Genomic DNA, 15,747 nt, shown 5'->3' with positions numbered 1-15,747 from the left:
AATAGGATGGTATGAATGCTGAGCAAAATCATACCGGATTTTTAACCCATAATGCAAGGCATGCGAGACAGTCGGGTCAAAGTAGGTCAAACTCCAACACTCAGGCATGCACGGTTCAACAGTTTATGTAATATGTTTTATCCCTAACCAGTGCAATTTGCATTGCCATTTTTCAATGTGAACCGGTGTGATTTGGATCATGTTTTGTTTTTTGTTTTTTCTTGCCACTGTACGTGTGAACTGGAGCACAAGAAAAGTGTTGATTTTAATTGCAATTTGACTTGCGCTTTTTCAATGTGTGTGAGTGGGCGTATTGTGTGTTTTGTAAATAATTTGGATCCACCACTCTGAAAGCCTGATAAAGCCTCAAAATGAAGATCAGTTTTTATTGTGCAGTATTTTTAAATTGTTCAGACTGTGAAGCCAGAATTGACTACGAGGATGGTTAAATTCGGTCGATGTTTCTTGAAAAGATTGAGCGTGTATAAAAATGCATTGTTATCCATTGGTCAAAAGCACAAAATACACCGTTCTGTCATTATCCTCTGACACAAGTAGTCATATCTGTTGCTATACACAATATCCATGTACAATGTATGTGATTATGCGACCAAAATGTGCAAAAGCCATTGATTTGATTCTAAAAACCTCAGAAACTATGAAGTATTTTAAGTTTGTTAATTACAAGGTGTATGACTTGCCTTGCTTTTTGTTTTTCAAATGTCCCACAGAAAAGGCCAAGAAATTTGGCTACCAGAGAAATTATACATTATATGATTTTGTCAAGATTTGTCAAGGTTAGAGTGCTTTAATATTGTAATCGCATAAGTTCTTATTATATTGTGCCTCACTGCAAGTACCGTACTATCCTTAGAGTGCTCAAGGTGCTTTAGAAGCCTAAAGAGTGAAACTCTGCCAAAGGTTGAAGTTTAGTCACTAAACTGGTTAAACTGATCTGACATAGAAATACTTGACCTTTGCTGTTCTCCAGAAAGAGCGTAATGCCACAGTCCTCTGACTGCTCATTCTGTGATAACGAGGAGTGATTTGGGCCAAATAACTCGTATTGTCTCGCTAGGAAATTGCATCTCACTGTCTCGTTATGTCCCCATTTGACCCAAATTCGATAATGGTGCTCCTTCAATCAAGGCATTCTTTAGCTCTTTAGTCTTCATTTGCTGGGGGGAAAAAACAGAAATCTCCTGTGGAACTGTGGAAAAGGACAGTCCGTGTTTTCTTAGCCCCAGAGGTGCATTAAGATCTCATCAAGTTGAAGTGCGTTGGCTGGAATTCCATCAGTTGACTAAATGGCGCCTTTCACCATGTGTCTGAATGTCTGCCTGCCGGCCGAGCTATTAACAGGATTCTGGAGAGCGTGCATCTAATGGAGTGTGGGGAGCCTTCCATTACGCTTCATCCAGCATTACTTCTGTTGTTGTTGGGATGGATTTGGAGGTTTGGGAGAAGGGGACGCTGTGGTTGACAGCACGATGATCCTCGTGTCATCTTGGGACATCCAAGATGTCACCTCATCTCCGCCTTTTATCTCTCTGTGTCATCTCATACTATTGTCTATCCTTTTTCTTCCTCCTTCATGGTTTACATTTTTTATCTAGGTGTCAATGATGATAATTGTTGACTTTACTTTTATTGTTATCGTTATTATGATAACTTGCTATTATTTATAGTAATAATAGTAGTACTACATGTACAATTTGTTGTAGTAATAACAGAATTACTACTGCATGAATCATTGTTGCTATCATCACTATAATGGGATGTTAACTATTGTAAGATAAGCATCAGTATGATCACTCTGATTATTACATTGTATGATGGTGATTACTTTTGTGGCTTATACGTACGTATTTTTCTTGATTATTTACTTTATTTTTGTTGGGAAGTTGATCATTAGTTCAGGATTTTACACAGATGACAGGAGGTCACTACCCTGCTACAGGCAAAATGACCATCAGACCAATTTAGTTTGATCTGCCAATGGAACTTTGTGGCATTTCTTGTGCACATTTAGGTATCATATCATGTAGGACCCTACATGTACAACTACGGTGTGGTACTGTAAAAGTGGGTATTTTCGTGCGAGTAATTTTTGCACTCAGCTGGGTAAGATGAATTTTGCGTGTTTTTATTTTTGCAGATTCAGGACATTAACTATTGCAGGGTTCATATGGGTCATGGAAAACCTGGAAAGTCATGGAATTTGGCCTAGTCTTTTTCCAGGCCTTGAAAGTCATGAAAAACTGATATTTTCATCAAAAGGCCATGGAAAGTCATGGAATTGCAAAAATTATAGAAGTTTATCTGTTGTTTTTGTGAGATGTATTCCCTTTGCTTCGCTTTGATTTGAGATCAAATTTTCAGTTTAATGTGTTTAAAAAGAATTATGTAAAAGTCATGGAAAGGTCATGGAATTCTGGCTAAAATGGTCATGGAAAGTCATGGAATTTAATTCATGAGAAAGAGTATGAACCCTGTATTGGAACTTATGGCATGCAAAAATATTTGCCTGCTTTTATTTCTGCACTAGCCTCTGGCTGTGTGAAATACTCTAAAATTTCCACATTGCAGAGAGTTAATTTTTTACAGTATTCAAAAGCTGAATATGAGTTCAGTCAGTTGCATGCTGTCTGTCAGTGGCACATTGAACTTGACCAAGTTGGGAAAAACCTACTGCTTTGTGATTTACTTTTTGACGCTACCATTTTCTTTGTGCGCTAATCTCAAGCAAGATAGTACCTGCAACTTCAAGGCTTTGTGTTAGTGATGTGAGAACCCTTCAGACTTGCTGGCAAGCAAAATGCCAACACCATGATTTTCTTTGTATGTGGACCAGCTAGTGCCTTGGGCTAGTGCATACAATGCATATAGATATCAGATGATACAAATGTACATGGCATTAGGGAAAGTGGGCAGGTGGATTGCAGACAGGACTTAAGACTTTTTGATGGTTGTTTGGCAGAATCAAACAAAAGTAGTCATCAGCCAGATCATTTGGTATCACAGAAAAATCTTTCCATCTTCTCTATGAATATAATTCTATGTTCATACATATCTAAAGAAAGGTGTTGTATTCATGTGTGGCGTCAGTGACAATTGAATCTTTTTTCCTCTTTTCTCAGCTGTGGAAGTGCAGGGACAAGCATTCAACTTGGTTGACAACAGGTTAAAGGTCGGGGAGGGAGCATCTGGTGCCATGACTCCACCCATCCCTGCCTCGCCCCACAGGGTGTCGCCCCTGGAGGCAGCAGGCAAGAAGCCCCAGCTCCACCGGCAGCCGAACCGGTACCTGCGCCGCAAGCACTCCTCCGAGTTTGTGCGCAAGATGGAGGAGCAGAAGCAGAAGAATTCGAGTTCGTTGTCCAGCACGGGAGAGCTGGACGAAGACGACCTCGGGGGTGTCTCCGTGGAGTTCCCCAACAGTCCTAGCCATGTCGCTGGGGCAACGGATGGCAGCGTCTTTCTCCCAGATGGAGAGAGGAATCTTTCAAACGGGATCGGAAACCTCCCAAAGTCGCTGAGGCATAAAGACCCCGCCGCGGGGGGAGACGGAATATGTAAGCCGCCGAACGTTCTGATATACACGGGATCGGAAGTCGAGGATGAGGTTTACGGAGCCGTGGAGGCTGCCCTGCAGCACTGCTTGGAACAGGACAAGTATGTGATCTATCTCCTCAAACCCAGCACCCTGACCCAGCCATGGTCGGACAATTGTGCGTTGGTAGTGCTAGCCGGTGACGGCAGTCTCGACAAGGACACGACGGAGCGGTTCATGGCCCACTTTGAGAAGGGCGGTCGCATCCTCAACTTTGGACTCCCCCTCTCCCTCGGCGATGTGAGCTTTCAGGGTGGACCACCCACGGAAAAGGAGGTGGAGGCGTCATACCAGGGCATTGTTAAGTCCAAGGCCTTCCGAGTCGAGGGCCTGAGCGGACCCGGCCGGCTGCAGATCGGCGACGGGGAGGGCTCGCCCAACATCATGGTCAGTGTCCTGGGACAGGACCGGGTGCTACCGATGGTGGTCAAGGCATCAGAGAAGAAGAACGGCGGTGTGGCAATATTCTCACAAGTAAGCCCTCCACCACCCACTTTTACTTTTGCCCTGTGTGGAACATGTTCTATTCACTTGTGTTGTCAGTGTTTGTGTACAAGTGAATGCAAGTATGCATGTTTGTTTTCCTCAAACATAAAAAAGTCAACAGAGTGGGAAACTTATACCAGTATGCATTGATTTTGATGCAGTGTGTAATGTTGCTGAAATGAAAGAAAATGCTTCACATGTGTTTTAAATTCATGGTGACCCTTTTGCTTGCTAGATATAGATGAGGAAACTTCACTTTCAGAAAAATTAATGAAGAAGTAACAGCAAAAGCAGGCAAATGTTACAGACTGATATCACTTAACCCTAAAAAGACTGGGCTATTTTGGTAGCTCGAAAGACTGGGGGGGGCCTAAAGGGCCCCCCCTTAAGATCTCGGCCGTGGATCGCGCGATCGCCGCGGAAATTTGCACAATGGTAGTGTGCGATGTAATCTACAAGATCGTATATTTAAATTTTGCAAAATAGTCTTCTTTTATTTTATTTTGATTAATTATGCTAATTTATGCGAGAAATCAGACTTTTTTATCTAAATCAGTAAATAAAGCTCCAAAAGTGCTCATTTTTGGTCTAGATATTCTTTGTAGCATTCTTAGCAAATGTACTTGAAAAAAAATTCGGTATCAAAATTAATTTCTTATTTATTTTATTGTTTTATGAATTTCTTATGTATTTCCTTGTTTTTTCGACCTTTTGTTTTTGTTTTTTTCAGCAAAATTTGTGGCAGACCCTTTTTGAAGCATAATACTACTAAAACAAATTGATTTTAGCCTTTGAGTGTAAAAATAAGCATATTTATATGAACCATGTGATAAACTCAATTTGTATTGACTTTGTACACAAAATCACATTTTTGAGCCATTTTCGGTCTCACGTGCATGTACAAAAAGTTATGTAACTTCAGAACCGTACCCCCGGGCGTCACAAATTTGGTGTCAAAATGTGCGGGAAACTCGAAAGAAAAAAGTCATAGAGCATCGCGGCGAGAGCATTGCGTGTTGCTGAGAAATCGCGCGAAATGTCGGGGGGGGGGGCCTTTTAGGCCCCCCCCACCCAGTCTTTTTAGGGTTAACCCGTTCCTCCCGCAATTCTCTGAGAGCCTTCAATGCCCCGAAAACAAGATTCTCTTTGCAGGTCAACAGAGGACAGAAAGGTTGTAATCCACCTGTGCAAAAGCAGTAAAGCGGTGCATGTATCCCCTTTTCATGGTCAACTACAAATGTACAGGCATGTACATGTACCATCGAACAATGAAAACATCAATGGGGTGCGAGGTATGAATAGAGTGTGCACTGATGCGCTCACAAATTCTTTTGTCATAGACAATAAAGGCACCTGAATGGGGTCAGCGAAAGTCAGAATGTACTGAGCTCAGGCTTGATCTTTAATTGTGTTACCAAGAAATGATTGCTGTTTTAATTAACCCTTTATGTGTTTATGCAGAGTGTCAATTAGCACAGAAAACCCCACCGTCTAAAGTCCCTGTTGCAGAAAGGGTTATAAGAACAACTTTTTAAACCTCACTGTGCCTCCTTCTGCCTCATTCTCCCTCCCCTTAGATCTGCTTCCCTGAAGGCCACCTTGAGGGAACTCAGGAGGACATGGCGGTGGACATGTTGGTACGCCTCGGACTGTCTTGCATCACGGCCAAGGGCGGCACACAGAGGGCGCCCCAGCTCACGCCAGCCTTCCTGCTCGGCGTGAATCAGGTACGGTCCAACCTCTCCTATCCAAACGTGTCAGGACCGGGGCTAATCCGAATAAGGGACTTGGCCGGAAATGGGAGACTCAATGTTTAATACACGCAGCTGCCGAAGAACGATTGCCTGTACCATACCCTGATTCAATGAAAAGTTTTCTGTCCATGTTTTTCCGGTGATTTGGGAGTAGTGAATATCTGAATGCATGTAATATTTAGATGAAAATTAGATATGAATATATGTTAATTATGTGGAGAATAATATGTAATTCATATGGTTTATGTAGGAATTTTGTTTTAGTTTAAAATCCACCTTTTCCCCGTAATTATTACGTTGAAAAAAAAAATCATGCCAAGATCGCATCCGAATAATAGAGAGATCCGGATAAAGGGAGGCTGGATATAAGAGGTTGGACTGTATCAAGCTTCATGTTCACTGTTTGCTTGTGTAAGACAGTGTATGATGTACTGTTCACACTGACAGGGACAATCATCAATACATCTCAATAACTTGTCGCAGGTGTCTCAAAGTAGCCGGCTCTCGATCAGTCCAGTTTAGGAAAGAGGGGAGAGAATATTAAAGAAATCCTGTCTTATTCTAGTGAAGCGTATACAGAATCATCCAGTTGAGTAACATGACCACCCAAGAGCATTTAGCAGATCTTAGTAGGCCTACATATACAGAATAACATATTGGTGATATTACGTGTATGCAGTGCTGCACACTGGCACTGGTCCGATGGTCCCTGACCACTAAACATCACTGTCAAACCAGTAACTTTTTCAGAAATGAATCAATAAAAAAAAAAAAAAAAATAGAAAAACTGGGTACCTACTACTGGTCCAACAGACAGGTCGGGCCAGTAGAAAAAATGGGCTAGTGTGCAGCCCTGGATTATGAAACCTTTTCGTGCTATTCATGCCATTGTTTCACTGCATTCACATGATGTAAATCTCTCCTCTCAGGGCATCAAAATTCTCTCATCTCCATGGGCCATTCATTTCCGAATTCCTCTTTTCCAGATTCAGTTTTCATGTGTACCCAGAATAGTCAAAATCTGTCAAATGGAACACCTGAAAATGTGCTTCGTTGTGGAGGCTTGAAAAATGTCTGAGTAGTCAATCCCTTTAGGAGAAAAGAAGGAAAGAGAAAGCAAAGACTACCAAGGAATTCTGATGATGTTTACAGCAGGAAGTACATGTAGCTACATAATGTACATTTAATGCCACCGGAACTTTTAGAAAGAATTGGCGGTAGTCTGTACAGTGTATGTCCTCTGCAGTGAAATGATAGTTATATTCAACTTTCCTTGAGCCTCTTCTCCAAGAACCCTGTTCTTTATGCATCCCTTCCAAGAAACATGTACACTGTACGTCAGAATTGTGGGCCTTCCAGCTGAGAATGTGCATCATGTACATGCGTCATCATCGCAACATGCTGCGTAGTCCGCCAGCGCAGACGAGCGAGCGCTAGTGCGCACATCATTCCACATCATTAATCACAGAGTCACGCCACTCAGCAAATCAATATCCACACGACATGACCTCTCCATCCAAACAACCCCTCCCCCCTTCCCATGCCCCCCTCTCCCTCCCCCCTCCCCCCTCTCCCTGAGGATCAAGCAGAAAACAGGTGAAACATGACACGTCAAGTGCATCCTCCATCCGGGGGGAGCATTCGGCTCCTGTGAAATCCCAGTCAGTATTGATTCGATAAAAAGTGTTAAGGGAAAACTTGCCAGTGCTAATGTGACCATGGGTGCTCTGATGTTTTTATTTATTTATTTATTTTTTTTTATAGAGAGATGGAGAAATTAAAGGAAAAAGTTTGAGGAAAACTTGACATTGTTTGATATTGGCTTTGATCTACACATAGGCTTAATGTTCACTCTCTTCTGGTTTGTTTGTTTTTTCTGTTTTTCCCCCTCCTCTTCTGCTAATGTGACCAAGGATGCTGTTTTTTTTTTTTTATTTATTCATCTTTTATTTATTTGTTTGTAAGAGACAGAGAGAAATTAAAGGGAGAATTTACCATGGGAGATTGTCTCAGAGAGCAAAGATAATCAGGTATGGGCTAGCAATAGGTTAATGAATACTGGAAACAGATTTGAGAAATTGATGATATGATAACTTGGATGTCTGGGTAATACAGTTGTATGCCAAGGCAATAATACAGTCACTAGGAAAATTGTTTTCTTGATTGTAATGACATTTTTTTCGTTGCATTCCTGTTTCTTTAAAAAAAATAAAAATTGATATTAAAAAGTACAGTGAGTTTGCTTTATGAAGATTTGAAAATGATATTCTAGACTTTCCATTGGAGGATTTTCTTTCTCTTTAGTGGATGGAGAATAAAAGCATTATGATCCTTACACAAAAAGAAGAATCATGCAATGACTGTTTCTCCTGAGATGTATGAGAGTAGCAACACTCTCATATGACTATGCGTTGCAAAACCCATAATAATGTTGTTGGTTGATTCTGCATGTCATTTATTTCCTTCTTTTTTTTTTTATTTCATTTCGAACTAATATAGTTATGATATTTTGATACACATTATAACACAACAATGTACTGAAAACAAAGAAACTGTGAACTGAGGTACAATGTTGTAAATTTCATGAAAAATACTGGAAAAAAAAAAGGTGAATAGCCTTCTCATCCAACAATGACAGCATGTGGACTTAAATAGCACAACCTCTAAAATTGTAATTGTTTTCTCAGTCTTCTCTGATGTGTTCTAACTTTTCTGCATCCACTTTTGAATGAAGACATGTGTTTGAGGTATAGTGTAAATTCCCTCATAATGGTGAAAACAAGTCAACAAAAAAAGCATGCAGTATTTTCAGTTTGTTGTAATCTTGTTCCATCAATTCTTCAATGTCCATGCCAATATAGGCAAACGAGCAGTTCCTGAAGGCCATCACGGCAGGGCAGAAAGATGCCTCCCCCATCCTACGAGGCACGCCGGTCTCCCTCCACTTCATCTACGACCAGGCGGGCATCAAGCACGTCAGCCCCTCCCTCCTCCCCGTCGTCATCGGCCGCAAGAACCTCCCGCTGGGCAGCCTCTTCAACTTTGACAGCTACCGCAACAACCTGACCACCAGTATCCTGGGAAATGTGGTGCTCTACGCCGAAGTGTTGCCCACGACAATGGATGTCTTTGAAGGGTGAGAGTTCCCCTCCTCCCCCCTCCTCCCCCACCCCCAAGAAAAACGAGATGCACAAAGTCACTCAAACTCTACAAAATGTCATGAGTAAACCTTGTAACGCAATTGTAGTTTTGTGGCGGTCATCGTCCTCAAGCATAATTCTTCCCACCCTCCCAATGGATTTGTACTAAAACTCAGTTTTAATTTGGAACAACAGAAGGTGATATTTCATCGTTCGGTATTACTCTTTTCTCTTTTAAATAAAGTTTGCTGTTCTAAGGCACATTGAGAGCAAGAGGAATGGAAATGAGTGACTTCATTGGTTTTCTTGTAAATAAATTAGTTTGAGAGTCAAACAAAACTCACAGATAAATGTGACATCTTTCCTTTTCTCATATATTGGAGGTAATATATCTATTCTGCCATTTTGTGCTGGAGTTCATATTCTGCAAAACCCGAAGTGAAACAAAAAAAGAAAGAATGAATTTTGAGAGTATGTCTAGAATCAGCTTGACTTGAACTATATGTGACGTATATTTTACTGAAAAATTCCATTCCATTAATGAGATATGAATGAAAATGTGTTTTCATATAATGACGTCATAGTGACGTCACAGTCGACTGATCACAATGATTTTACTAGATTTGTCGTCTTTGGGACATGATACATACATGGTATAATTTTGAAATTGATAGGCAGAGGACTTTCTGAGCTAACCTCTGCACAACTTTTGGGGAGAAATAAAGAAAAAGAAAGAATCAGTACAGATACAGAAGGTGATCCGACAGGATACTCGGATCACCTAATTAAAAAATACTGGTTGTAATGCAGTGTGGGATTACATGCAGCATTTGCATTGTTAGAACTTTGCACTTTTTTTGAAACCAGAAATATTTCTCACATTCTCATGTTCCCAGATTCATGTTCAAAGTTCCCGACAACGTCGGTGTCGTCTGCATAGCAACGAGAATGACAGGTGGGAAGGGTAAGTGTCTTCGCATTTCAGCCTGCGCAGGAAATGAAAGATGTCACGTCTGAGTCTTCAGAGATAACTTCACGGTGGCTTAAAGGAGCATTGTGGTGGAACAAACCAATGCCACAAAATGCATCATTCAAACTGTTTGTGTCCTTGAGCGAGACACCATTGCCGTAACTATACATTTATGTATGCAGTACGAGTACCTAAATAATACAATAAATAATCATGACAATAATTAAAGCCTTCTTTATCCAGGGTAGCCTCTTCAGTGTTGCCACTGCTCTACACCAGAGGGACTTGCCATTATTATTACCCTAGCATTTCCAGGTACCCATTTATACACCTGGGTGGAGAGGGGCATAGTGGGTAATCATCTTCTCTAAGGACGTAAGCACTGGGAAGGAATTGAACTTGGTTCCTCCGATTTTGAGTTGAGAGTCTTATCCACTATGCCATAGTGCCCCCTGTTTGATATCCGGAGCATCCATCTATAGCTGCCTGTGTGGTGCCATGGGCACATGAACAGTTTTTGCTTTACACTATTAAAGAAACAATCAACCTGTAATGCCCACAGTATCTCTTTTGCTGTTTGTCTTGTGTATTCAACCAAAATTAATCTGAGTGTAAACCCCCCCCCCCCCATTTTTTTCCCCAATGTCTCTTCCTGGATCAGGTCGTAGCGGCAACCGATGGCTGGCTCCCATAGGATGTGCCATGTTCTCGCTCCACGTTCGCATCCCAGTCAGGACGCGGCTGGCCGACAAGCTTCCATTCCTCCAGCACATCGCCTCGGCCGCCGTGGTGGAGGCCGTCCGCTCACTCAAGGGTTACGAGGTACGGTGCCCCCCGATGATATCCTCATTTGAAATCTGGCTGAATGTTGCGAGGAGGGTGTGGGTGGTCAGTTTGACCGGCCAGGTCATGATGTCCACCTGTGATGTTATGACTGTGATATGTCCAGATGGAAGAACAAAGTGTTATATCCATTTGCAGTTTTGCTATATTATTTGCACATTTGAACACTGTATTATGCTCTTTTGTAACACACATTTACACACAAAAAGATATGGGTGTAAAAACAGTATTCCCCTCACAAAATCTATGTGAGGGGAATACTGTTTTTACCCCCATATCTTTCCCCCCCCCCCCAAATGCTCTTACTTTTAACTCAAAATGTCCCGTGGTGCTCGTTCAAGCTCCTAAAAACTTTCAGACTTATCTCAGACTGTGCTTGTAGAGTTCCTGTCTTTGTTATGGATGATTGTGTAGTTGATGCAAGAAGGAGTTAAAGGAAATTCTTCTGAAGTTGTGCACATTATCAGTGCTTAGACTTGATTCTAAAATTTAAATCTATGATGTCATTCAGTCTGTAGACTAGTAATCTGATAAGAAATAACAATTCACACCCTTTGAGACTTAAACAGACTGACATCAGTGCAGCAGCTACATTCAATTAGGTAGAAAAGTAGTTTTTGCCGTCAACAAATACATACAAAAATTGAGACATCAGGCATCATTCACCCAATTGCACAGCTTCGCTACTTTATCATCAATCACAGAAATGGAATGCAATGATGTACCTAACACAGACACATACACATGCACACTCACAAACAAACATTATATTATATTACATTACAATATATTATGTGCACAGAGCCAGAGCCTGTGGCATATACACACATGAAGTATTTCATTCAGTATACTAGAACATGTCATTCACATGATGGAAACATTAGCAACAAGAGAGGGTTTCATTACAAATAAATGCAGTCATAATGTCATTATTGGGATATTGAAATTTCTGTTAAAGCTTTCTCAATTTCGTTACACCTATGACATTGCACGGGTTTCATTTTATACAATGAATATCACATAACTTGTGGATGATGAGGACTGACTCTTAAAAAATGTAAATGTATAAAATGATTATTGCATGTATTGATCGTGATAGAGTCATTATCCAATATAGCAGAGTTTTGAACAACCCCTTTAAAGGGACTGTTCAGTACTGGTTGAGGTGAGGATTCAGCTTGTAACATTTTGCAAGATATTTAGAAACCACTCTATGAAATGTTAAAGAGCATACAATTATAAGGGGAATCAAAAGTTTATTTGACGAAAATCGGTTTTGAAATGACAGAGATATCTAAAAACAAGGTAAAACAAAGAGATCGTAATAAAAGTCATGGCCTGTCAATTTTATGAGGATCGCTTTTTTGGATATCTCAGCCACTTCAAGGCCAATTTTCATCAAATAAATGTTGGATCCTTCTTGAGATTACATGCTCTTTCATATTTCATAAGGGCTTTCTCATTATCTCACCAAAAAATGTTACACGCGTATAAACCTGAATCATCACCTCAACCAGTACTGTACAGTCCCTTTAAAGTGTCTGTGAAGCCCGACACTGTCTTCATAGCCATAAATTAGGTCCTGAGACGCCCCATCCCTGCCCATCATCTGTTGGGGGAGGTAACCCCTTGGCATTTGAGATCCAGGGACATAGAAGGCTCGCCGTGATAGCCTCAGTGGCCCAGTGACTTGGGGAATGTTGATGGGACAGCCTGCTGCAGTAGAATCTCCCCACCCCTACTCATCCCTGTTCTGTGTCTGGCTCTGACTGCTACTGTGTGACAGGGATGGGTCTCTGATCTTCATCAATAATTACTGCTTGCTTGCTTGCTTGCTTTCTTTCCGAGGCATACGACTCTTTCCATGCCGTTACCCACACATGCCATTGGTATGCAAATCATTTACAAGCAGGAATGTTTGCTGCTGTTCGCCGACATGTCTCATAGTGTATGGAATAAGGAGTGTACAAAGGGATGATTGAGGTGTACTATGGTTAGGAAATTTTGACTGGTTCTTGGGGTGTGGTTTAGATACATTATTGAGGAGATCTTAAAGTGTGAGGAGCCTGAAATTAAATTGTGACCCGCTACAACAAAATGGTCCTAAAGTCGGGCAAGTTCGATTATTTGAAAATTGCATGACATAATTCCCTAATCTTTCTGCTTTAAATTGATATATAACAATAATTACAAAAATAATCGGCTGCGGAGATATCGATGTTTAAAAGAAAGCATGTCGAGACGTCTGGGAAATCACTATTTTGAGAAAAGCGCCCTAAAAGTTTTCCTTTCAACGCAATCGCGATCAAGGGACACGCAAGTCAGTTTTCAGCTCCGGACAATAGAAGGTAAGCCCTAGCAATCCTCGAAAAGTTCATTCAAGCACAGCGTCGGCGGTCTCCTCACCGACCAATCAGTGACCAGGATGTGAGAAGCGGCTGAGCATAGAGCACCCCGCCTGCACGCACCCGTCGACTGGGCAGTGTGCGAGCTACACGCTTCGGTTAGCAGCAAGCAAGAAACTGACCAATGAGATCACTCTGGTCGGTGTTAGGGGCGGATCCTATCTGTGGCGCTCAATCCAAATTTTCAAACCAGTTTCTGCTTCGCTGAAACGCCAAAAAACCTGTAAAATTTTACAGGTGTTAGGGCTCCAATCATGAGAGATTGGTAAAGCAGAATTGCGCCCTCTACAGGCAGAATAGAAGCAGGACTTATAAAGGCAAAAAATGGAATACCTGTGTTTAGTGTCGATGCAAAACTCCACAGTTATGTTATCGCAATAAGAGATGAGCAGTGAAAATGGCTAAAACAAAAGGCTGACATTATATGCTCCCTATTTCAGTGATATTTCAAATCCAATCATTTTATTGGTAAATGAACAGTAAGTCCTCATTTGCCAGATTTGGTTAAAGCTTTATTAATTTGGGCATAAGGCAAAGACAGTTGGATAGAGGTGTGAGAGTCAATCTGTTTCTTGGGTGAGAACAATGAATACAAATAATCATGAGTATTTCCAGCCCCCTCACCCCCCCCCCCCCCAAAAAAAAGAAAAACAAGGGGAGAAAAAAAAGAAAATTAATCAAAAAATTTGAACTCATCATATATACTGTCTTGTTAACCCATTGAGGACTGGCTGATCTTCTACAACGCGCATTTCCCATATACATTTGCCCATCCAGTGTACTGTAAAATACAATATTTTCATGGCATGAAATTTTCGCGAATTGGAGCCGACGGCCTTTTTCGCGGCATTAAATTTTCGCGAGTTGCCTCTGACGTTCAATGCGCATAGTGTACACAAGAACTTTCGCATGCATTTAAATTTTGCGAATCTTGGCTCTCGCGAAATTCGCAAAATTAAAATACACGTACACGCAAACATTCCTCGTTTGACAGTACTTGGGACTCTGCTTCAACCGGTTAAGCACACTCTTGCAATCATACAATTTTAATCATTATCATTCACTGTAATGTATGGAAGATTTATAGTGATTAGTAGACTTCTATCAAAGCAACCACACCGTAGGCTGACAGAATACACATGATTAACCCGTTGAGGATGGACTGATTTTGCCACAACACGCATTTACCATAGACACCTGTCCGAATATCAATACTCGGGACTTGTCCTCAACGGGTTAAATGGCCATTTTTTTTTTTTCTTCTTCTTCTTCTTCTTCTTTTTTGGAAAGATTTTCAAATGTTGAGTTTTAAAGAAATAGCTCTCTGGTTAAATAGTGAATTGTATAGAAACAAAGACTGATTGAAATTATGATATAATTATGTTTTTCCATCTTCTCTGACTAGTGGAATATTTGATTATTTGCTACTCAAGACTCTGCTATCATTTTCCCATTTCATTTGTTTTTCATACATGGCAGGACTTTGACCTTCGACTCAAGTGGCCCAACGACATCTACTATGGTAACCAGCAAAAGTTGGGCGGCGTAATCGTGAACTCGTCCTGTCTCGACGGAGTCTTCCATGCTATCATCGGTATGAATTTGATCCTTTGGTGACTTTCTTGTTAAATCTTACCCCGTTGAGGACGGACGGATTTTGCTACAACACGCATTTCCCATAAACACATGCCCGAGTATACTCAGGACTCATCCCCAGTGGGTTAAAAGTGAAGACTTATATATATATATTTTTTTTTTCTCTCTCTCTCTCTCTTTATTTCAAGGTCTATCAATTTCCAGATTGATATATTGAACAAAATGCTTTTGTGGTCTTTAAAGGTGAATTCCAGCCCAATTAAAAGTTAGTCTGAAAAGAAAGAATACAATTTTGTAAGCAGAATAGTGAAAATTTGATCCAAAAATTAGGGAAGTTACGTATAATTGTGAAGTGTTGGTAATTTTTACAAAACAGTTCGCAAACACTTAATATGCATATAAGTGAGGTGACAGTGTCATTATCTCATAAGTTTTCATTAATCATGATAAAAAAAAATTTGTAAAATGTAAATTTTTCTGCTGTATCTTCATCATTCTTTGCTGAATAATTTCATAATAATGATCAGTCAGATGTGTTAGGATTTTGGACTGGGGCATATATGCTTTTGAACAAAAAACTGGAAATTTCAAGATTCTGTGTACTAACTATATGGTAAGCTTTGAGGGCATGACATCAACGCACTCACTTGTGTATTCATATTGACTGTTTGAGGAGTGCTTTGTAAATATTAGCAAAAAAAACTTCGAAATTTTATGATTTGCTTCATTTTTATCCTATTTTAATCAAATTTTCATGATTGTGGTTACAAAATTTTACTCTTTCTTAGCAGACTATCTTTTAACAGGAACAGAGTTCCCCTTAAACTTTTCACAGACATCTACAGATGTGACTGAATTGTAAGCACCTGTTTGCTGGGTTGATTATATACAGCAGTTTTTCGTGTCAATGAAGAATTGCAACTGACTTTCATCGTCCACA

At 40.6% G+C, this 15,747-nt stretch overlaps 1 protein-coding gene across 1 annotated transcript in view; it reads left to right on the top strand.

The window, feature by feature from the left end:
• Nucleotides 1-15,747, top strand: part of LOC139726892 (biotin--protein ligase-like) — a 30,783-nt gene that overhangs the window by 13,663 nt on the left and 1,373 nt on the right. The window contains exons 4-9 of the mRNA XM_071637886.1: nt 3,141-4,087; nt 5,677-5,826; nt 8,715-8,989; nt 9,890-9,957; nt 10,625-10,785; nt 14,691-14,805. Coding sequence (XP_071493987.1) covers nt 3,141-4,087; nt 5,677-5,826; nt 8,715-8,989; nt 9,890-9,957; nt 10,625-10,785; nt 14,691-14,805 — 1,716 coding nt within the window. The remainder of the gene's footprint in view (nt 1-3,140; nt 4,088-5,676; nt 5,827-8,714; nt 8,990-9,889; nt 9,958-10,624; nt 10,786-14,690; nt 14,806-15,747) is intronic.

The sequence above is a fragment of the Diadema antillarum genome, unplaced genomic scaffold (genome assembly GCF_040938485.1).
Source record: "Diadema antillarum isolate AM-2024a unplaced genomic scaffold, OU_Dant_1.0 seq00000103_RagTag, whole genome shotgun sequence".
In the NCBI taxonomy this organism is placed as follows: Eukaryota; Metazoa; Echinodermata; class Echinoidea; order Diadematoida; family Diadematidae; genus Diadema; species Diadema antillarum.
Note: the sequence above shows the minus strand (reverse complement) of the source record. Positions and strands in the feature narration are given on the sequence as shown.